General features: G+C 37.2%; 1 protein-coding gene and 1 pseudogene across 1 annotated transcript; both read left to right on the top strand.

Annotated features, from left to right (window-relative positions):
• Positions 1–5,642: 5,642 nt before the first annotated feature.
• Positions 5,643–13,081, top strand: LOC103329711 (uncharacterized). The gene is made up of 8 exons (XM_089051406.1): positions 5,643–6,197; positions 7,306–7,365; positions 7,546–8,052; positions 8,392–8,541; positions 9,124–9,225; positions 11,723–11,770; positions 11,913–12,343; positions 12,455–13,081. The coding sequence occupies exons 1-8, from the start codon at positions 5,885–5,887 to the stop codon at positions 13,079–13,081; spliced, it is 2,238 nt and encodes a 745-aa protein (XP_088907532.1). The 5' UTR covers positions 5,643–5,884.
• Positions 13,082–22,004: 8,923 nt separating this feature from the next.
• Positions 22,005–23,697, top strand: LOC148918147 (uncharacterized; annotated as a pseudogene).
• Positions 23,698–25,362: the final 1,665 nt, after the last annotated feature.

Genomic DNA, 25,362 nt, shown 5'->3' with positions numbered 1-25,362 from the left:
ACTGGCTCAAAGCAGCGTCGTTTTGAGGCCAATCATTAAAAAATTGAAACCTTTGCCAAAGCGCGTTTGGCAAGCGATTTAAAAAATTACAGCGTGCAGCGCCGCAAGCCTTGTGCGAGATGTCTTCCTCTTCTCACAGGACTTTCATCGAGCGGATGGCGTGCATCAAGGGGCTTCAGCAGCTGTCAAGGGGCTTCAATGGAGTCGGCCATTTTCCAACCTTCCAAGGGTGCGTCACCTGTTGTCCCAACGTGGATCCGCCCTATGCAGGTGGCCAAACTACTCCAAATCCAATCACTGCTGCGTTTGGTTAATGGGAAAAGGGACTTGGGAATGATAAATTATTTGCTTTCCCATGTTGGTAAGTTAAGCTTGGGGAATGATTTCATAGCTTCAGGGAATGATAAATTATTTGCTTTCCTGTGTGTCGCTGCCATATATTTGGATTGGCTTTGGTTGTGCTTCATTACGGTAAAAAGTTAGATCTAAACAATGTTGATCTAAACCCTACATTTTTTAACATCCGATAAATATTGAAAATGCGATCCCATATCTTCTCTCTCTCTTTCTCTTTTGGCTAATAGACTTCTTGTTTCTCTCTATCTCTCTCTCTCTCTCTGCTACCTGACAACAACAAGTTTCTCCTTCTTCTTCTTTTTGTTTTTTTTGGGGTCAAATTCTCCTTTTATTGCCTACATTTTATATTATCTTCGGTGGGCAACTTGGCAACAACATCTTCTCCTCTCCTTTTGAAAACAGCAAGTATTATTCTCATTCTCTCATTTGCTATATATATATATATATATATATATTTAATTATAGTTTTAATTTAAAACTGCGTATTCTAGGAATTAGGGATGAATTATAATTTTGGGATTTTGTTGAAATTAATTAGGGCTTTGATTAGGGATGAATTATTCTAGGGCTTTGATTTAGGATTTTGTTAAAATTGAGTATTCTAGGATTTAATTATGGATGAATTATAATTTTTGGTTTTCAATTGTTAAGATGCTATTATGAATTTTTTTTTTATTTTTTTGTTGGATGAATTATATATAATGGTAATGTATTTTAACAAATTTTGCAGTTTTTTTATTTAGTTCTTTCAATTCACACACCCATATTCTAGAATATTATTTATTTTCTAATTGGGAACACTAGTCCTCCCTCTGCCCGGCCTCCATCCCCGCCAGCGAGAACGTCCGGGACTTGCCCGCTCACTCCTTCAAGCCCAAGATGTGTGCCTTGGGCCAACTCCACGATCCTCTCCTCTACTGGTTCAACTTCTATTCTAAGCCTCTTGTCACCACCATCTCCGACATATAATTGGGTTGGACCCACCACCTCACTACCCAGTTGGGTATTCAACAACTTGTCTTGTCCAGCGCTAGCGCCTTGGGCCTCTCCGTCATTCACTTGCTTTGGCACCACGTGCCCAAACCGGAAAGGCTATAATGAGGGCTTAAAGTGAGGAGGTTATTTGAGGAGGTCAAATCTCACCATCAACAAATGTAAAGAAATCATGGGACTTAAATATTTTAAATGTTTTGACGGTCGGATCGGTCTCCTCAAATAACCTCCTCACTTTAACTCCTCATTGTAGAAGCTCCCTGCCCAAACAACGACACGACCACGCGGACAAAACCAAGTCCTTTTGTTTCCCCATATTCTGAATTCCCCAAAGTATTAAATTTCTTGTAGCACCGTTGCATATTGTGGATGTTTTGTTCCAACCCCGAGTGGGCAGTAAGGCGCGCATTCTTTGGCCCAGGTAGGCATGCGGCTTCAACATCAGATGTTTTGGGAGGATATGGCACCTTTTGGGATTCTTCCACTGCTGGACAGGGATAGGGAGGTACTCTTTTTATGCATCCCTGTTTCATGACATACGAAAGGTAAATATGATGTAAAGCAAATTTTTGACGAAATCCTTAGTAGAAGAGAGCATCCAATTTTAAAACACATGCACAGAAAATTTGACAGAACATCCCCCCTCGCAGACACCACTACCCACCGCCCAGCCACCACACATCCCCTTCCCTGACCTCCCTCCAGAACCACCATGTCTACTGATCGCTCGCACAACCATCTTCCTGGAGCCCATCAAATCAAAGCCTACTGCTCCAAATCCCTAGACCTCCTTCATTGGGTAGTTTTCAATGGTGAGCTTATGGATTTTTGAATTACTATGATAATTAATGAATTAAAATATATTATAAAATTAAATTATAAAATACTTTACATCATGTGATTTCAAATTATGGTACATCTCGCATTACTTCGAATTATTAATCTAAGAATAATTGATGGAAGATAGCACTACCCAAAGAATAATTGATGCACCTTATTAAAAAAAAATTTGATGCACTGCCAAGCTCAAGCGCGCGGTAATTAATAGCATTTATTTATGGATCTAAGATTTTATGTTCAATTCCCCTCCTTCAATATCATTTTTATAAAAATAACAAAATAAATAAAGACTTTCGTGTATCAGAAATCACAAAAATTTAGTAAATATTAACATCAAGCATTTCACTTTTCACATGAGGAATCTGAACTTCACATCAACCACACCCTAATCAGTGGTGATGCTGGTGTAGAGGAAGACTCTACAATCGAAGTTCGAGTTGAAGGTATTGTGTCTTAATTCTCATAGAGATTTCTAGTCAATATTAGTTAAAAGAAACACTGTTTGGCCTTTTTTTTTTTTTTTTAAATTTAAAATTTTTACAAATCATAGTTTAACACATATGTTAAATCCAAATCAAAATGATATGTAATATTAAATCATAAACTTTCGTAGGACCTGAAGGCGATGCCAATGACTTGTACATGCCTTTCTTCCAAACTTTGTTAGACAATGATTGGGATGCTGCCATGGAGTATGTTAGGCAACATCCTGAGAAACTAAATGCGACCTTTGAACAATTCGACAATGGGACAGCTCTTCACTTCGTATAGTCTCAAACGGGAGGTTTGAAATTGCAAAAGAGTTGGTGCAGCTAATGAGCGAGGAAGACTTAGAAATACTAGACTCTATTGGTCGAACAGCTCTACATTTAGCTGTATTACATCGAGGAGATTCCCATGAAATAGTTAAGTGCATGGTTGAAAAGAACAAGAAATTACTTAGCATTCGTTTTAACAATGATGAAATTGCAATTCCATTTGTCTTGGCGACTATAGAAGGAAGGGTAGCAATGTCTCAGTATCTCTATTCTGCCTCTCCACTGGAAACTCTGGAGGACCGTGCCTATGCCGGTGTAGTTATGTCTGCGTGTGTGGTGACAAGCCGATTTGGTAGGTATAAATAACCTTGTGTTTGTGCTGCACTTTAGCTCTCCTCTTTACCCAAAACCAAAGCACTTATTAAATAATTAATTACTAGCGATGACTTCAATATGTTCCCGTACAATTTATTATTTTTTACAAATCTTTTTCCGCATAATTATATAGGTTTTTTTCACTCTGCTATACAGATATTCTGTTGGATTTAGTTGATGTCATCCGAAGGCGGCTTTTACTGAAAACAAATCTAAAGTAAGCCCTTTTTCGCTTTTGGCTGGTATGCCTTCTTTTTTCTTAAGTGCAAGCAAGCTCAAATTCTAGGAACGATGGATTTATGACGGTTAGTAATAAGAAAGCTCAAATTCTTTCTTAAGTTGCCCAATAAGATTTACTCTCTTATCAGCTCTTCCACTTCTTTTACGGGAAGGTCTATATTCTTTTTTTCTCCACTCGTCTTTTACTGGCATATCTATGTGTGTTTTTTTTTTAATCTTAAGTAACCCAAACAAATTTCTTTAGACTACTGTGATTGTAGGATCATTGCAATAATACACTAAACCAAAGAAAAACAAACTCTAATAGACATATTTGACTCTGACATGATTATTGTTCCCAAACTATCCAAATTTGTTCTACTTCAGATCTTCACAATGGTCAACTTTGCCAAGTCTTCTTTTGCCAAGTCAACTTTGTTACCAGTCTCAAAAAATATAATTCCTACAGCAATCCGTCCAATTTGTTTTATTTCCCCAAAAATATATGAATTTATTGTTTACTGCATTAGCTTAAATTGTTTAAAAATGGTTAATCTCCATTTTTTTTTATCGTTCATTTTTCTTGACATTATTTTTATTTCAACATTCATGATTTAATTTTTTGAACATTTTAAACTTAAAAAAAAATCAAAAATTCAAAACATAATATATTTTCAATTAAAAAAAAAAATAAGATAAACGACAATTACAATTAAGATACATAACAATTACAAAATTATTTGTAGTTGGATCTGATTTAAATTAACTATAATAATCAGTTTGAACATTAAATTTAAATTTCAGCGGTTGAATGTAAATTTTTCTGGTTGAGATTGCCTAAAAATGATCTGGCCATTGATTATATAGCCTTTGGAATTTTTAAGAAGAAAACTTGAAACAGCAACTTCAAGTGGAGCCGTTATAGACGGCTCTTGCATTTCCTTCAGCCACACGTCAGGAGCTAGAAAAGGACTGGGCGACAATTTGCTGCAGCGCTGGGCCCGTTATGCATTTCCTTCACGTAGCGTTGATTACTGGTATGTTGGGCTCCATAAAATTATCAGTCTAGGCAATATTCGGACTGGAATTCCACCCAAGATATTGATTGCCCCAAATTTTCAACCACCCAAATACATGAATTGCAGATGAATTTTGGACTTGCATGTCAAATTGTCGGTTTCCACCCCATTGTTGTCCGATTTGACTAAATATGATCTTCCTCTTGGTATGAGGTCCCCCCAATATCATTTTGGATGTGTTAGAAGAGGAGCTCCTATAACTTGTTTCTTTCTGCAATGAATCGTTTCCTTTTTTGTTTTTTTCTCAATTTAAATTGTCATAATATCGCGACTGGAACTGTCTCAAAAATGAAACAATTTAAGCTTAGAGCCACTTAACAACTATGCTGCTGATGACTTTGTGATTATAAACAATTTAAACTCACTCATGCTCTCGCACACAATGGGGTTCGAACCCCTCTCCCCTACGGAATTTGCAGCCACTTCACCACTACGCTGCATAACTTTGTGATATAAATTATGGAATCTAGTATATATAATACTTGCGAGCTGCTTTTCAAGTTTCAACTTTTCAACTTTTCAACTATTCACCACGTTTCAACTTACTCATTTACCCTACAATTCAACCACTCACCTAACTAATTAGTTGTAGTCATATTTCTATATAAATGATTGTGGTGTGTTTAATATTTTTTCATTAATTACTACATATTTTCTACACTCACGGTGTTTGTCAGCTTGCTATATAATCAACTTAAATTAATTAAATCAATCATGCAATGCATTTCCTTCCAATTTTTTGTGATAAACTAATAGATAATTAACTAAATAAGCATCCTCCAAAGTTTCAATAAAAATTTCCAAGTTTTTCTTACAATTTCTGTGGTTTTTATTCAATTTTTATCGATATCGATAATATCCCGATATTTCCATCGAAATTTCTGTGTTTTTGGACTACCGATATTTTAGACTTTGTATGTTAGTAATCTGTTTGGCCTAACTCCCAAAAATAGTTGAATGAAAACAAATTTTGTCCTTTTTTTCCATAATTTGGTCCAAGTCTTTTGCCAGTATTTTTTTTAATTGGTGATTTGTTAGCTTCTTTTTGGTCTTCGCTGATTTGTTATCTATAAATCAGAAGTGAGTTTGCCTATATCTATGCGCAAATAGTGGGAATTTACAAGCTAGCTTCTAGCTGCAGCCTTTTTATTTTGGAAGACTCAATCTGTGAGTGTGTGTGTTTAATTTTCTTTTTCTTGTTTGTTCTAACATATATGCTCTCGATTGACATAATACCACCATGGGTCAATTGGCAGATTGAACATGGCAGTTACAACTGTCACTAGTACAATCCCTAATCCCCCAGTTCTTAACCAGTATAACTATCAAGATTGGAGTTTCCGGATTAAACTCTACTTGTTAGCTGAAGATCTTTGGGAGGTTGTGGAAGCCACCACTGAACCTCCTAAACCAGAAGATGGTGAAGCTGAGTTTAAGGCTTGGAGGAAGAAAGATGCCAAGGCTTTAATTCTAATCCAGAATTATTGCGGGTCTGCTAATTACTCTTTAATCAGTAGCACAAAGACCGCCAAAGCTGCCTGGGATACTTTGGCCGAAAAGCTAAACCCAGCTCAAGGTATGTAGTCAAAACAAGCATGCATGTTTTACACCTAAATGACTCTGACAGAATGGTGGGCACATCACGAAGCGCGGCATCTGTATATATGTATGGTTCGATCTAGGTTACTGTATTTTCATTTTTTTATTTTTATGATGGTACAGCTGCAGTAGTAAACATTATTTGACTGTGCAAAAGGCTGAGTAAAACTATATTGCAATTTTCTCCCTTCACAATAGGTAGAATATTCATATTGTGGGTGCTTTACGCATTTGTAATTGAATTTTGAAGTGTTTACTTGTATGTGTATGATTGCTAACAAATTTTTTCATTAAGTGTAGGACAGATGTGGCTTAAATTTCTCGCAAATATATAAAATGGGTTTTAAAAAAAATTGAAATGGTCCCTGAATTTATGCTTGAGTTCCATTTTGATCATCTAACTAAATTTTTCAATCCATTGGTCCGACAACTCTCTCTTTTGTGTTAAATTAGTCCCTCCATCAAAATTGTGGTCAAATTAAGGTGGTAAAATTATCAATTTGTGCTCTAATCTCCTCTAAAACAACCATTCCATCTTTGTAACGAACATTTCCCTCCACATAAGACGTTTCTCTTATGGGATAGAGTTTCAATTTGGAGGAGAGAGTAATGGCTATGGAGGGAAATGTTTGTTACAAAGTTAGGTTGGCCGATTTAGGAGATTAGTGCACAAACTGATGGTTTTTAACACGAAATTTGATGGCAAATTTGATAAAACTTGATTGGTGGGATCAATTTGACACTAAAGAGAAAGTTGAAGGACCATTAATGGTGTGAAAAATTTAGTTGACTAAAATAGAACTCATGCATAAGTTTAGAGACCATTTCGATCAAAACCTCAGTATAAAATTATGGTTGTATTTCCTTCATCAATTTATACCTTGATGGGCCAAAATGGAAATAAAAGCATGTGGACCTTAATTAAAAACTCAATGGACTCGAACGAATATAGAAAAAGCAAATGGACCAAATCCATTACCACCTTAAAAGCTTTGGAGATGGGACCTAGATGCCAATTGAGTGTCTATAGAATTACTCATTTTGACGTAATTAATTGATATTTTCTTATCATGTGTGTGATGCAGAGGAGTTGTTTCCGTTGGTCCCACGGGAAGATTTGAATATCAATCTGACGTCGAATGATGGTATGTGATCTCTCGTATACTTTCTTTTTTTCTTTTTCTTTTCTTGTTCTGTTTCCCCTCAATATCTAATCTTTAACTTATCCACTGACTGACAAGAATTTTCAAGAATTTTGTTTGAGTGAGTTGGACGCTGACATTCTTAGCAAATAGTAATTTATTAAAACAATAAAAACTTGGCAGGAAATGAGAGTATGATCAGGGCCTTCAATAATGAGTTCGCGCTCCATCAACCCTTCATTAATAATGTGATAAGGGGCGATTGGGATTTAGCGAAGGAGTACCTTAGTCGAAATCCCGAAGCAATCAGAGAAAAAGGTTCAATATCAGGTGCGACAGCTTTTCACCTGGCAGTTTGGTTTAAAAATGTAAATATGGCGGAAGCGTTGGTGGAGTTGATGACGGACGAAGACTTGGAAATACAGGACGCTCACGGTGCAACAGCTATGGCCTATGCTTCGAAAAATGGAATCACACAATTGGCTAAGTGCATAATTGAGAAAAACAAGAAACTGCTTAGCCTTCCATCTCCTCCAAACAACATAATTCCACTTGTCCTGGCTTTTTCTTTCGGCCATTGGGAATTGGCTCGCTACCTCTATTCTGTTACTCCACTCGAAGCTCTGTTGCAAGACCACGGCTGCGGTGGCGCTGAGATCGTTTCAGAGAGTTTTAGGGCCAAAAATTTAGGTACGTGTTTCCAATTTAACCTTTTGCCATATAATAAGATGGGAGTTTCACTAAAACACCCAAAATGGGAGATGAAATTATAAAAAACCCAACACCGCAACTTTTATACAACCAACTCAGGCAGTTACATGTTATAAGCGTACCACCGCCCATTTAAAACCCATAGTAAGTAAACACGAAAAAGAATTGACTTTGGGGTTGATTTTGGTGTGTTTCTATGTTTAAATAGTATTTGAGTTTTTTTTTTTATAAATACATCTAGGATTGGGTTTTTTTTATAAATTTGTATAATAGGATTCATTCGTTTTTCTTGTCACTCCTCCTCTACCCTTTTTGTAGATATTGCATTGGATTTAATTCGGCGTTGCCCAAACTTAGCCGTTGCTAAAAACTGCTCTGGGTTGACCCCTTTGCAAATGTGCGTTAGTATGCATTCTGGATTTTTAAGTGGAATGCATCTCAAATTTTGGCAACAATGGATTTATGACTGTTAGTACTACATTCTCTCTACTATTTATTTAAAGTTATGTCCCATTTTTATTTTATTTTTGGACTTCATATAATAATTTATTTTTTGGTCTAATTAAAATACGAAAGTAAAAACAGAAAATTAAAATCAACACCTCCTGTGGACTTTTCCCAATATCCCAGCCACCCACACTTTCCACCCTAGTCACCAAATTGATTTTCCCACCTAACCCCAGCAACACATCCCCCTCGGTTTTGATCTCCCTAGCACCCACCAAGCCCAATAGATCTCTCTCTCTCTCTCTCTCTCTCTCTCTCTCTCCTCCCTGATCAATAACTCATGCACTATAGCAGCCAAACCACCGCCTGAGCCAACCTACCCGGGGCACTTACCCACATACCCGACTCTTTCCGACGCACACAGAACCTACACCCACGAACTCTCTAAGAATGCCACCAGTCCATTGTGGCTGGTATCCACCATTTGGATCGGAGCCCGCAGTTGGTGATGGCCTGCCCTAGTGATTGCAGCAAAAAGCCCAGCTGAAACACAACCCAAAGCCTAGTAAATAAGTTTGAATTTTCATTTCTCTCCGGTGACAGGTATACACGTAAGACCTAATTCAGCAGTTTATGATATTCGCATAAATGTTGAAAACGTAGAAGATGGCCCAATTAATGAAAGGGATCTCAAAGTTCGCTCAGGTATAATATATCCGAAAGGTGGCATTACGGTTTTTACTGGTCTGTTTTTATTTATTTTTAATTTTAATTTCTAGGTTGAATAAGGCCAGTTTTGATTGTTTTGAAGACAAACATTGAGGTTAAAACTTAACATTGTAATCAAAGTATCACATGGTTTATTTATTAAAATAAACCTACTATTCAATTTAGTTGACTAGGCAATGTACCTTTCTCCTTATACCTAAGTTTGTGCCCCTCCCCAAACGTTAGAGTAGTTTAAGATAGCGTATTGTCAACAAAAAATTAACTAATGAATACCTATTTATCATCATAGCCTATCAGACACATTAATAAGAACATAGCAATGTTAGGTATGCCACATTTGTATACCACATTGTGTACTAACTCTTTAAGAGCACTTCCACCACTATAGGCAAAGGCTGTCACTATTCACTTGAATAGTGGCAGCTCTTGCAATTTTGTTTCCACCCCTATGAGCTTGGGCAAGGGCAAATACTATTTACATGAGATATGAGGAGATGAATTTGTATAGAGTTTTTGTTGTGGGAACTAAAGAATATGGCTAGGTATTTATAATAATAAAAATTCTGAAAATTTTGGTATTTTGTTTAATTTTTTTTCCTTTTTTTTTTTGGGTTGCTGACGTCAACATTGTGTCATTTTGCCCAAGCATCAACTCGGGCTGAACTTGCCTGTGGGCTTGCCTTTGGACTTGGCATGGTGGAGTTGGATTCGGCCCTTGTGTCACATTCGAGGATCGGCTCCAAGTAGCGATATTGTCCGCTTTGGGCCCCTCTCTGTCTTCATGGTTTTGTTTTTGGGAGCCCACGAGCAACTTTTCAGTGGGTCACCCATCCTGGGATTACTTTAGCCCAAACTCGCTTAACCGAAGTTCTCATGACTCCAAAGCGGTGAGCTCCCAAAGGCCTCGTGGATGGAGGTAGACATGTACATATAAGGCACATCACCTCCTCTTTGTTGGTCGATGTGGGATGTTACAATCCACCCTTAGGGGCCCAATGTCCTCATCGGCACACTTGCACAACACGACAGAGTGGCTCGATACCAAATTGTCACATCCCGGGATTGGCTCCACCGTAGCACGATATTGTCCACTTTGGGCCCCCCTCTCTACCCTCACGGTTTTGTTACTGGGCTCAAGGCAACTTCCTAGTGGGTTACCCATCCTGCTCTAGCCCAAACCGCTTAACTTCAGAGTTCTCATGACTCCAAAGCCAGTGAGCTCCTAAAAGACCTCGTGCTAGATAGAGGCAGACATGTACATATAAGGCACATCACCCTCTATCCGTTGGTCGATGTGGGATGTTACACCTTGGGCTCCTTCCTGCCCGGGTTGCCCTTGTGAGCTGGAGATGCTCTAATAGGGATGGAGTCCACTAATACAATGGGGTCCACTAATAAATGTAGTACACAAAGTAGTATATAAATGGGTAATGCTAGGCGTACCACATCTTTATACCATATTGTGTACCACCTCTCTAATAGAGTTGGAGTCCACTAATACAACGGAGTCCACCTCTATTAGAGAGGTGGTACACAATTTGATATAAAAATGTGATAAACCTAGCATTTTCCTATATAAATATAGTATGACTAGCAAATTTTTTTTTTTTTTTTAGGGTTACAAAATGGGGCCGAATGCCCAAAACCAAACAATTACATAGGGATTATTAACCTGGGACTAGGGGTACTGCTAGCATTTTTCATAAGAACAAGAGGGAGGGAATTATAAGGGTGTGGGATAACATGTTTTGAAGTGGCCTACTAACTGCTCCTCATATATGTGTAAAATTTAATATTGTCAACAAGAGTTTTTCTTTTTCAGAATGAAAATGAATGAAACCAGAGCGTTTAAATACATAACTATTTGAGGAACATCCTCTGTAAAAACCATTTGTATAGTCAGATCAAGCAAAAATCTCGATACACTGATTAAAACGTATTTTAAATAGAGAGATTTATTATTATACCCAAACATATGGACATGTCCAAGTACTATTGCGGAATATAATACTGGCCTATGACACTGAGAACATACAACATAGTGTATGGCCTTGTTCACCATGACCAATGTTATACATAAAACAACTAACTATACTAGCGTAGGAACTTTGAGGCACGTGCTTCCCCAATTAGCATGTCTGTGGCATATTTGTGGCGAGAAGTTAAATATTTTGTCAAAGAAGAAAAAGTTTTATGTATATATAATATATATATATATTTTTGAAGCATGTACACCGTCATTTCACTGTTATAAATTCATTCTAATTTAGGTGTAAGAGGTGGGTTTATTGTCCTGACCAAGTGGCATTTCCCACATCTATATGTTGAATTTAAATTTTAAAATCAATGATTGTACATATGTATTAAAATTTGAATGAATTCATAACATTAAAATGGCATTGTACATTACCATCACACACAAAATTTGTGATTAAAATATTCTCTAATGCAAACATATTTCGATTTGCAATAGGTATGGGTATACTGCGAGGACTTGTTCCAAATCCCCATAAACTTTTTGGTATGTAATGTTAAATATCCACACTTTGTTAATTTTTTCCTTCGATTTTCAGTACGTATAATTATTCATTCTCTTAAATCTTATTTTGGTCGCATTTTTTTGAGACTTAGTAATTAATATTGTTTTATTTATGCCATCCTAGGAATTAATCACATATATAAGATGAAATGGACCCACGAAAGAACATCTGAAATTCTACATTCCATGTGCGAAGTGATAAAGGATAAAAGTCTTAAACAACTGCAAGGAAGTGTCGTGGAAGCAGCACTCTTCGAAGCCATTAAACAAGGGCATGTTGAGTTTGTTCGTGCGATATTTCGAGCAAACCCACCAGCGTTTGGGCTCACTGGTGAAAATGGGAAGAGCATGCTTCAGTTTGCCATTGAATGTCGTCAAGAAAAAGTCTATTTCTTTTTATATAAATTTATCGGAATAGTGCCTCATGAGTTAACGAAAACAGATCAGTTTAGCAATACGTTGCTACATGCAGCAGCGAGTTTATCCCCAATTTCACAGCTGAATCAAATCCAAGGTTCTGCGTTGCAAATGCAGAGAGAATTACAATGGTTCAAGGTCAGAATTTCTCTACACATTTTCAGGGATTAGAAAATATTCTTTTCCTTTTTTTTTGGTCTAAAAGTATTCGGGGATTAGAAAATCAGTAATTGCTCCAACGAAATCCAGGAGATTGAAAACATTGTACCGCCCAAGATTCTTGAGGTTGTAAATATTACAGATGGCATGACAGCACGGGATTTATTTACTAAGAACCACAAAGAGTTGGCGAAAGAAGGAGAAAGATCAATGAAAGAGATAGCAACCTCTTGTACGGTTGTAGGTGCTCTTATCATTACCATCATGTTTACTGCAGCATTCACAGTTCCAGGTGGAAACAACGGAAATACAGGCATGCCCTTGTTCTTAGATGAAAAGTTGTTTAAGGTGTTTATAGTTTCTGATGCCCTATCACTCTTTTCTTCCACGACTTCTGTAATGACATTTTTGGGAGTCCTCACCTCACGCTATGCCGAAGCTGATTTCTTTAAATCATTGCCAACGAAAATGATTATAGGCCTTTTCACTCTCTTTTTCTCCATAGCCACCATGATGATTGCGTTTGTTTCTACCCTTTTTATTATGTTGGGTGAAAATTCATGGATTGTGATTCCAATCATTTTACTTGCTAGTGCCCCAGTAGTCTCCTTTGCATGGATGCAATTTCCCCTCCTTGTTGAGATCTTCATTTCTACTTATGGAGCAGGAATATTTTCTAAAAAAGGCAAACCTTTTGTAGCATCAGACTTCATTTGACATGAATCGATCTGTCTGATTTGTAAGGGAACTTGTATCAATATCTCAATTTCAATTCAATTTTAAGAAAGTTTTAAGGACTTGTGCAAAGAAATAAATGATGTACGTGTTCCAGTTTCCATAATAAAACCCAACTTGAATGTTTGTATCTTCTTCTTCTTTTATTTTATTTTTATATATAGCTTGCTTGTATCTTCTTTGGGCCTGAACAACAATTTTTATGCGATGGCCAAACTTTGATACAGGGTTTAGTTTCCTTCGTTTCAAGTTCTACTATTATTTCGTACCCCTTTTATTGTTATTAATTCTGCCTAATTAATGGAACCCAACAATACAATTCTAGAGAAATTAAAACGTTTTCTCTACAACAATCCCTTCTTCCTAAATTAACCTCACTAATCTAAACTCATCACACATCACATAACATGCACAGATTCATAATGAGAGCCTCGCACAATCTTGTAAACTGAGTACTGAAATGGCGGAGCCAAGATATATATATATATATATATATATTTATTTATTTATTGCGTCAGTCAATTTATTAGATGTGTATTGAACTGTTTTGTTACTTTGAATATATAGACTTTAGTTGATTGTTGGTGTATCAGAAATCACAATAATTTCGTAAATGTTAACATCAAGCATTCCACTTTTCAGATGAGGAATCTGAACTTCACACCAACCACACCCTAATTAGTGGTGATGCTGGTGTAGAGGAAGACTCTACAATCGAAGTTCGAGTTGAAGGGATTTTGTCTTGATTCTCATAGAGACTTCTAGTCAATATTAGTTAAAAGAAACATTGTTTGTTTGGCCATTTTTCCTTTCTAAAAAATCATACTTTGATATATATATATAGGGGGCGGATCCGTGGCACCATATTTTTAACACAAGTTTTGACACAATTTTTGGGCGATTAGATTACTCCACTTTTAATGGTTGAAATTAAATATGACATGGCAAAATAATATTTTTCTCTTTAATTAATATTTATACATTGGGATTAAAATCCTGATACCATATTAATTAAGAATCCATTCTCTCTCTTCTCATTAATTATCTTTAATTAATTAATTCTCTCTCTTTCTTCTACCGAGAATTGACGCATCTCTCTCTCTCTCTCTCTCTCTCTCTCTCGTCCCCAAACCAGCTTCTTAATTAATATTTGCATTGTGGTTTCATATCATTTTCATTTTCCTCCCAAATTTCTTCCTTTCACTTTTTATTTTAATGTCTAAGAGGTGGAAGAACTAACTGTCATCAGAGAATTTATTCAATGAAATACTTCATTGATCAAAGCTATAGGCAAACCTTATTGGTTTCATATCATTTTCATTTGCCGATTCAATCAAAGGAAAGAGAGAGAGGCGTGAGAAGTGGGATTGTGGTTTGGGTATCTAGTTTTTGGTGAGATTGATTATTTATTAGCTAAAAAAGGAGTGTAAGTGGATAAAATAGGAGAAAAATGAGTGGGGAAATCACCACTCTTTATTAGACCCTAATAAATATTTGAGATTAAAGAGGCAGGAGAGATTACGTCTTCCAGCAAAAAGGTTGGAGAGAGAAAATTTTCCTTTTATTTTTATGAGAGAGAAAATAAAATTAATGATTGTCTATTTAAAAAAATTAAAACTACTTGCCATATAATATTTAATCTCAACCATTGAAAGTGGAGTAATCTAATGGCCCAAAAATTGTGTCAAAACTTGTGCCAAAAATGTAGTGCCACGGATCCGCCCCCATATATATATATATATATATATACATGTATATATATATATATATAAATATGTTGTGTCGATTCAACTGCGTCAAATTCGATTTAGTTGCATTCTCAACTTGTGATACTCACAAATGCACGGACCATTGAGTAGTATAGCATATGTAAGTGCGAGGTCGATCCCACGAAGAATGATGATAAATTGATATATACAATTCTATTCTCTGCAGAAAACAAGAAAGAAAGAAAAGAACTAACTCAAGCAAATAAGTTAACAAGTTCAATTCAAGTAAAAAGATTGATTTTCTCTAAAATATGATTAAGCCATGGTGTTTGGTCATAACCTTGTATTCATAATTCCCTAATCAGATCTTTTTTTATCAAACCTAGACCAAGCATTAGAAATCCATTAACCATAGGAGAACATTTTAAACAACCAAGCAAGTATCTAATCCCTGTTGTCGAATGTCCATACATGCTCTTCCTATTCATAGTTCAATTAGAATTAAGGCATATGGTGTTGACTCTTAATTCCAACCAAGATAGCTAATATACAAGTTTTAATGGTGATCAAGGATTCAAACAAGCATATCAACTTATAAGCACAATGAATAAGATCAAGAACATTAATTGAAACTTGAAAACTAATCAAACTTGAAAACTTAGAACATGATATAAGACTAGCAAGGTGTTTATTAAAATAGAAAGGCAAAGTAAAGCTAAGGAAATACAAGAAGAAAATAAAAGGCAAAGGGAGGAGAATAAGATAGGGATAGTGTGGGAGCAAATAATACGGCTTCCAATCATGAGGTGCCAGGTGGATAAGAAAAATATCTCCTAGGTCAATTAATCGAGCCCATTTATTTGGCCAATTAATTGATATTAAAAATAGGGATATTATCTTAAATATGAGATGTTATCTTTATTTGGGAATATAATCACCAATTAAAAGATAATATCACCAATTTAGGATATTATCCTATTTGGGAGATATCATCATCATTTAGTGGTTTGATCCCAATTAAATCCTTAATTGACTAAATCTCTACATTTTGGGGAAAAAATATCTTCCTTCGAAATAAGAAGATATTCTTTGAAAAACCCTAGATGCCTAGAGCCCTATAAATACATGGCCATATTCAACACACAAGGTAATCTGAAACTCAACCCTAAACACCCGAAATCTCCCTCTCCCTCTCTCCCAGCCGACGACACCTCCATTTTCGCTAGCCTCTCTCTCTATCCCCTATCTCCACAGGGCTAAGTGTAAATGATGAAATTTTGAATTATGAATGAATCTCAGCTCTTTGGAGACTCTCTATTTATAGGCACAAGGGTTAGGTGAATCAGATTATACAATTAAGTCCACAAACCATACCCACTTCACCTTACACACAATTGCATATGAAAATAATTTCTTTTCTCCTTAAGCTTAGTGTTGCAGCTCCCACTATCGTGTTATTTATTTCTTGTGGTTGCTAGAAAGCTCCATTTGAATCAGCTCACCTAACTTCCCCGCCATTAGCAACACCTCATGCTTAGGTCAGAATGACCAAGCAACAATTAGCTCATGCTTAGGTTAGAATGACCAACAACTTCATGGGATCATAACTTGGGCTTCCTTTCAGCAAATGACAACTTTGAGCCCTCCAACTTGAAGTTCAGAATGTCAGCTTTCCAACCACATATCATTTGGGCCAAATCAAGGTCATATGAAGATGCTAAGTCCGGAACAAGTTTTTAACTTAGACTCCAGTTTTACACCTTTTAGCATAATTTTACATCTTTTTCAATCCAAAGCCACCATTGCTGCCTAAAACACTATTAACTGAATGAAAATACAAAAGAGATTAAAAGCACAAGTTTAACTAAAAAAACATAACCAAATCATAAGCTTGAAGAGTAAAAAATGATATACAATTATGCACTAATCAATATACTATCCAAATCTAAATGTTCTGTAATAAATCATAAACTTCCGTAGGACCTGAAGGTGATGCCAACGACTTGTACATGATTTCTTCCAAACTTTATTAGACAATGATTGGGACACTGCAATGGAGTATGTTAGCCAACATCTTGTGAAAGTAAATGCGAACATTGAACAAAAGACTTACTAGGTATAAATATGAAAGCTTTCTTCATGGAAGCCATGGATGAACCTGATCAAGCTTCTCAGACTAGAAATATTGAGAGAGAAAGAGAGTAATCGAAATAGAACAAGAGAGAAAGTAAAGTTCTCAAACTGATTTTCTCATTCACCGATTTATAGAGTTTACAATTAGACTTATATATCTCTTCTAGCTAACTAACTAGTGACCATCCTAACTAACAGACACGTGACCATCCTAACAAACACGTGCATCATGAGTTTCATTCATTCTGGTGGTTTGGGTTGTAGACTAACATCCCCCCTCAAGCTAATGCTTGGGGGACTAAGCATTAGGTTGTTTCGAAGATAAGAAAACTGAGAAGTATGCAGCCCTTTAGTGAATATATCAACCAGTTGATTACTACTAGGAATATGAGAAACCAGCATATCACCCTTAGTAACATGCTCACGGATAAAGTGGAAGTCAATCTCAATGTACTTAGTGCGTGCATGAAACACAAGATTGCTAGCAAGGGCTAAAGCCGAAATATTGTCACACCAAAGAACAGGGGGACGATCAAGAAAGATATGAAGATCACGTAGAAGTTGGCGGAGCCAGGATAACTTAGCGGTAGTGATAGCAAAAGCCCTATATTGCTGCTTCAGTCGAGGAACGAGAGACGGTGTTCTGCTTCTTAGCACACCAAGATATAGGATTATTGCCGAGAAGACAACATACCCTGTCGTCGATCGGCGATCATTGACATCACCTACCCAATCTGCATCGAAATAGGTTTGCAGATGAACATCACCAGAGGTTAAATGAATGCCGTGAGTCAGAGTACCAGCCAAATAGCGCATCACACGTTTGACAGCAACAAAATGTGTATCTGTAGGAGTTTGCATAAATTGGCAAAGAGTGTTCACGGCAAAAGCAATATCGGCCTGCTGAAGGTAAGATATTGAAGCCCTCCCACTAGACTTCGATAGAGCGTAAGATCCGAGAGAGGTGTGCCATCAAACTTGAGTAACTTTGCTGTAGTTAAACAAGGTGTAGAACAAGGCTTGCATTGATTCATACCAGCTTTAAGAAGAAGATCAGTGGCATATTTGGATTGATTAACATGAATGCCTGTGGAAGTATACTGAACTTGGAGTCCCAGAAAATAGGTTAATTGTCCGAGATCCTTCATATCAAATTCACGATTGAGAGCTGTAATGGTCTGCTGAATCAAGGCACTATTATTCCCAGTCAAGATGATATCATCGACATATAAGAGGAGAACAAGAAGATCACTCTCAAACACGCGAACAAACGTAGATGTATCAGCCAAAGATTGAATAAAACCAAAGGTGAGCAAATGAGTAGTGAAACACTCATTCCAAGCGCAAGGAGCTTGTTTCAACCCATAAAGTGACTTCAATAAGCGACACACATGATGAGGATGAGCAAAATCCTCAAAATACCGGGGGCTGTTGCATATATACTTCCTCATGAAGTAGACCATGAAGAAAAGCATTCTTCACGTCAAGTTGTTTAATGGACCAATGATATTGAGCAGCTAAAGCAAGGATCAATCGAACTGTAGAGTGTTTGACAACAGGAATGAATGTTTCATCATAATCAAGACCAGCCTTTTGATGAAACCCTTTGGCAACCAACCGAGCCTTGTGCCGAGAAATGGAACCATCAGCATTTTTCTTAAGTTTGAACACCCATTTACAACCAACAATGTTCATGGAGGGTTGATAAGGAACAAGAGTCCAAGTACGGTGCTTTTAAAGAGCCTGAAACTCATCAACCATAGCATGATTCCATTCTGAAACCTTGGCAGCCTGAGAATAAGTTTGTGATTCATGGAAAGGAGAAGGAACACTTGTAGACTTGGCAGCCAAAAAACCATGGCGAGACTTGATAATCCCAAACTTGGAGCGAGTCTTCATAGGATGTGAGTTAACAGGTGGAGAAGGAAGGTTCATAATCAGATCTAGAGAAGGGGACTGATCCAAGGCTTGCGCAGGAGAAGAAGATGATGTGACTGACTGAATGGAAGACTCTGTTGGTACCTGATCCTGTAGTGGCGGTAGCTGATCCTGTACAAACTCAATAGAAGAATCAATAACATCAACAGAAGATACAACATCCCTTGCATTAGATACTGGACTTGCTAATTGGTTAGTAGAAGAAGGAGCCTCTAGTAAACCATCAAGTCTAAGAGTGCTTGCAGAATGTAGATAAGATCTAGGAGAAAGGGAAAGGCTTAGTGGTGTCAATTCTGGTGGTTTGGTACTGTCTGGTGAAAGGGAAGAACTCTTAAAAGGAAAACAAGTCTCATCGAAAACAACATGGCGAGAGATGTAAATGCGATCAATTTTGGGTACCAGACAAAGATAACCTTTATAATCCAAAGTATACCCCAAAAAGACACATTGTTCAGACCTAGGTTGCACTTTAGACTCAGTATAAGGTCGTAATAGAGGGTAGCATGCACAACCAAACACCTTTAAAAGAGTAATATTAGGTTCTTTGTGGAACAGCTTAGAGAAATAAGATTGCATACCTAAAGACTTGTATGGCATCCTATTAATGAGATAGTTAGTTGTGGATAATGCATGAAAAAGATATTTGGAAGGAAGAGCAGAAATAGTGAAAAATGTAACAACAGTTTCAACTAAGTGGCGATGTTTCCTTTCAGCCCTTCCATTTTGCTCAGGGGGTGTAAGGACAAGACTTGTGGTGTAAAATCCTTTTGGAACCAAGATAGGTCTGAAAATCTTTACTAACATATTCACCCCCACCATCGGATTGGAAAGTCTTAATGGAAGTAGCAAACTGATTCTCAATGTAGGCAAGAAAATGAACAAAAGTAGGGAAACAATCAGATTTCTTTATTAATGGAAATAACCAACAGAAGTTGGTACACTCATCAAGAAAAATTACATAGTACCTATGACCATGCAGAGAGGAATAGGGAATAGGACCCCAGACATCCGAGTGTATCATTTCAAAAGGGATTTGAGACATAACATGTGATGATGGAAATGGTTGTTTACACATCTTGCCTTGTAAGCAAAAGCTACACATATGTGGCAAACTAGGAGAAATGGGAATATGAGCTTTGGCTAACATAAAACTAGTGATATCATGAGAAGGATGACCTAATCGATAGTGCCACAGAGTATGGCACACTTTGTGACCATGAAAAGCAGCCAGGCTAGGAAAAAGAGAAGGTGTCCTTGTTGGAAGTGGATAAAGACCATTATGGCACTGTCCTTGATATAGAATTCGCCTCTACATATCCTGGATTTGGAACCACAATGCATTATATAAAATCTGGCAGTGATTATCAAGACAAAACCGATGAATTGACAACTGATTAGTGGCAAGATTAGGAACATGCAAGACCTCAGGTAGATGAAAGACTTGATGACCAGAGACAAGAGAGGAGCTACCAACATTAGCAATCCTAAGTCCAGTACCATTACCTATAGTAACATTATCAGTGGAAGTGGAAGGAGTGATGTTGGAGAGCAGCTGAAGATCGGATGTCATATGGTTTGTAGCACCACTGTCTGTCAGACCATATGTTGGGATATGAGAATGAGCCACTAGCGTTGCAGTAAGAACTGTAAGAGCTGGAGATGGAGGCGTGCCTTGATATGAGAAATTGTGCGATGTGGGCAATTAGGAGCTCTGTGACCAAACTGGAGACAGATTTGACATGTTTCGATAGCTGGAGAAGATTTGAAACTAGTGGAGCCGTGGGTGAAGATGACAACACCAGGGCTGGAGTTCGGAGAGACAAAATACCGAGTAGAAGAACATGAGTTTCCCCCTGCATGCCATGGACTACCAGTAGAATGCCATGAACCAGTATTGTTGAAACTAGCATTGTTATTCCACGAACAGATCCTTGGTTCCATTGACCATAGGAATTTCCAAACTGACCACTATGATTCCACTGATTGGTAGAACCATTCCAAGTAGGACCATTATTACCACCATTCCAATTAGGACCATTATTATTCCAAGTATTGCCTCGGCCACCACTATTCCATGATTTGTCCCAAGACCAAGAGCCACGACCACGGTAATTCGTGTGTCGATTCCAGTTAGGTTGCCAATTTGGATTAGCACCTCCACGATCAACCAAACCAGAGTTAAAATTATCACCATGAGCAACAGGTGGTGATGAGGATACGGTGCCTTTCTGAGCAACCATAGCAGTCATGATCGGAGAATTAAAGGACTTAGCAACAGCATCCAAATCACATTCTTCTTCGAGCAGTAAATCACGCAGCTTTGGAAGAGTAACTCGAATTGGTCGAGCACGGATATGAGATTTGAAGGGATTGTATTCCACAGGTAAGCCTTTAAGAATAAGCAAAATCATATCCTGATTGGAAATAGAATGACCAGTAGTTGACAATTGATGTCGAGTTGCACGAACCTTCTTCCAATAGACCTCCACAGAATCAGTTCCTTTCTGCATTCCATGCAAATTATTCTTAAGATGCATGATCTTAAGCTCAAAGATCGAAGAATAACGATCTCACAGTGTATTCCAGGCCTCTGTAGCAGACTTACAATTCATCATCTTAGAGAAAGCATCATCTAAGAGACTTGCAGCAATTAAGTTCAAAATAGCAGTATCCATTGCTTCCCAGTCTAGATAATCATCTCCATCAGGATCAATAGGCATCGTAACCGTGCCATCAAGAAAATCAGAAAGTCGATAAACTTTGAGAAATTTCGCAACCTGATAGCTCCATTGCATGTAATTCGTATCATCCAATTTCAAAGTAATATAATTGGAGGCATTATGAAGCAAATCAATTGGTGTAATAGAGCTTTTCCCCATTTTCAATAGAAGCTAAGGTTTAGGCACACAATCAACCAGTGCAGAAATTCTGAAATTTAGACTGTGTTCAGAGAGAAACAAAGCAAGAGAGTGTATAGCCAGACCAATTCGAACAAACAAGAATCGAAAATGGAGATGAAGAAAAATGACAAAGATACGAAGAAATTGAGAAGAAAGCAAAACCTCACAAAGACGAGCTAGAGAGATACGAGCTAAGAAGTTAGCAGCGGAATAGAGAAATCAATCATGATATGCAGAGGTAATGCTCTGATACCATGAAGGAAGTTGAGGTTCCACCCCAAAACCAATTGGCAATGGGGGGAGTAGCCTAACTCCTTATAAGCCCTTGCTAGGTTTCTCAACTTTCCAATGTGGGACTCTTTACCTTCACATTCTCACAAAAATCAGATTGAGAACTTTACTTTCTCTCTTGTTCTGTTACAATTACTCTCTTTCTCTCTCAATATTTCTAGTCTGAGAAGCTTGATCAGGTTCATCCATGGCTTCCATGAAGAAAGCTTTCATGGTATCAGAGCAGGTTGCCCACGTGTGAAAGTCCAAAGGCCACACGTGCTCCATGTCACCCAAATGTGTTGTCCACGTGTTAGGCTTGAAAATTTGCCACACATGCGGGGGCGTGTGAGAATGTGAAGGTAAAGAGTCCTATATTGGAAAGTTGAGAAACCTAGCAAGGGTTTATAAGGAATTAGGCTACTCCCCCCCATTGCCAATTGGTTTTGGGGTGGAACCTCAACTTCCTTCAAAATAACCTAGTGTTTGTGCTGCACTTTAGCTCTCCTCTTTACCCATGCAGCAGGGAATTTGTATCCGCACCTTGATAAAATTCAAGGTGCAACTTTGCAAATGCAAAGAGAGCTACAATGGTTCAAGGTCAGAATTTCTCACTAAGTGTGTGTGTATATATGTAATTTTATAGAGAGACACTTTGTAGGGTTCGATACATATTTTATTTCAATAATTGGAACCGTTTGTTTTTAAGTATACATTCAAAGATATCCATTCAAAAAATTAGCAAAATTGGAAAGAATAAGGGTGTCCTTCAAATAAATTTATTTGAGGAATCCCTCAGGCTTATATATATGTTGTATTTAGACCCGTACAATCAATTATTCAAATATGCACTTCAACAACCACGAATATATATGTCGACCTTGCATAGTACCAACATGGGGGAAAATAGAACACAAAAGGAAATCATAAGATATGTATTTAATTACAAGTACCAATAGGAACTGCTCAAGGATTCGTAGGATGAGATAAAGAGTTTGTCGGTCATATCTCTAAATTTTTGTTTAATGAAACGCAGGAGGTGGAGAGTATTGTACCTCCCAACGTTCTTGAACTTACCAATTCTACCAATGGTATGACAGCACAAGAACTATTTAGCAAGAACCACAAAGAATTGGTGAAGGATGGAGAAAGATCAATGAAAGACACAGCAACTTTGTGTACAGTTGCCAGTGCTCTCATTGTTACAATGATGTTTGCTGCAGCATTTACAGTTCCTGGAGGAATCCGAGGAGATACAGGTTTTCCAATGTTCTTGAGAAAACCATTGTTTACAGTTTTTATAATTTCAGATTCTGTATCACTCTTTTCTTCCACAACTTCAGTCATGATATTTCTGGGAATCCTAACCTCACGTTATGCAGAAAAAGATTTCCTCAAATCCTTGCCCACAAAAACGATATTAGGCCTTTCCACCCTTTTTTTCTCTATCACGAGTATGATGATTGCCTTTTCTTGTGCCCTAGTTGCTATGCTTGATAGAGAATAATGGATTGTTATTCCAATTATTTTACTGGCCAGTGTTCCAATCACCTTATTTGGATTGATGCAATTTTCCTTCGTTGCTGAGATTTTTATTTCTACTTATGTAAGAAAAATGTTTGACAAGAAAATCAAACGCCGATACTAAATTCTTGATGCTATGTAATTTAATGGTTTTTTTTCTTTTCATGTCATGTGATGCTAGCATCTATATGAGCAAAAGACAATGAACGAATTTCGTTTCTACAAGCAAAGTCCAACTGCTATTTCTATGTCGTTGAATATTTTTAGCTGAAAATCCTTTTTATATAAACGTTCACATGACCAACTGTACCAATGAGGGTGGGCATCTTCTTGGTCTTTTGCCAAGTCTTTTGTATTAATTTTGTGTTGTTATTACAAATGAATGAACAACGGTCAACTTTGCCAAGTCTTCTTTTGCCAAGTCAACTTTGTTATCTATCACTACAAAAAATAGTCCTAATCGGGACTGTCTTTTAAAATCAGCCTCTTTTTTTTAAATGGAAACTGTTCTTTACATCAGTCTCAAAAAATATAATTCCTACAGCAATCCGTCCAATTTGTTTTATTTCCCCGAAAATATATGAATTTATTGTTTACTGCATTAGTTGAAGGAAATAATTATATATTTAGATAATCTCCAACCATGTTGGGGCAAAATTCAAAATTTCATCTTCTAAAATAAAACCATTCATGTATTGTATGGACTTAAACTATTTTTTTCTCCAACCATGTAGACTTATAATTTGAGTCCTCAATTTTATTAAATTGTTTAAAAATGGTTAATCTCCATTTTTTTTTTATCGTTCATTTTTCTTAACATTATTTTTATTTCAACATTCATGATTTAATTTTTTGAACATTTTAAACTAAAAAAAAAATCCAAAATTCAAAACATAATATATTTTCACTCAAAAAAACACTGGGCCCGTTATGCATTTCCTTCACGTGGCCTTGATTATCGGTATGCTGGGCTCCACAAAATTACCGCAATATTCGGACTGGAATTTTGCCCAAGATATTGATTGCCCCAAATTTTCAACCGCCCAAGATATCATTTTGGAAACAAATTTTGCCAAGTCTTTTGCCAGTATTTTTTTTAATTGGTGATTTGTTAGCTTCTTTTTGGTCTTCGCTGATTTGTTATCTATAAATCAGAAGTGAGTTTGCCTATATCTATGCGCAAATAGTGGGAATTTACAAGCTAGCTTCTAGCTGCAGCCTTTTTATTTTGGAAGACTCAATCTGTGAGTGTGTGTGTTTAATTTTCTTTTTCTTGTTTGTTCTAACATATATGCTCTCGATTGACATAATACCACCATGGGTCAATTGGCAGATTGAACATGGCGTTACAACTGTCACTAGTACAATCCCTAATCCCCCAGTTCTTAACCAGTATAACTATCAAGATTGGAGTTTGGATTAAACTCCACTTGTTAGCTGAAGATCTTTGGGAGGTTGTGGAAGCCACCACTGAACCTCCTAAACCAGAAGATGGTGAAGCTGAGTTTAAGGCTTGGAGGAAGAAAGATGCCAAGGTGTTACCCTCTTTTAATTTGGGGAGGCCGACGGAAGGAACTTTGGTCCTTCTTCTTTTGGATGCGGGGCGGGCCACCACCAAGCCCTGAAATTGGGCTTGAATGGAATGAGAATAGATGGATGTGTTGCGCTTCTAACTTCTGAGCAAACGATTGATCGACCAAGCAAGGAACCTTTTCTTGGCCTAGATTCTTTCACTTTCTCCTCGAGAATGGTTAGGTTTCGTACGGATGTTTTTGTGATTTTTATGGTT

The sequence above is a fragment of the Prunus mume genome, linkage group LG4 (assembly GCF_029339155.1).
Source record: "Prunus mume cultivar Tortuosa linkage group LG4, ASM2933915v1, whole genome shotgun sequence".
In the NCBI taxonomy this organism is placed as follows: domain Eukaryota; kingdom Viridiplantae; phylum Streptophyta; class Magnoliopsida; order Rosales; family Rosaceae; genus Prunus; species Prunus mume.
This window is presented reverse-complemented; position numbering and strand designations above follow the sequence as displayed.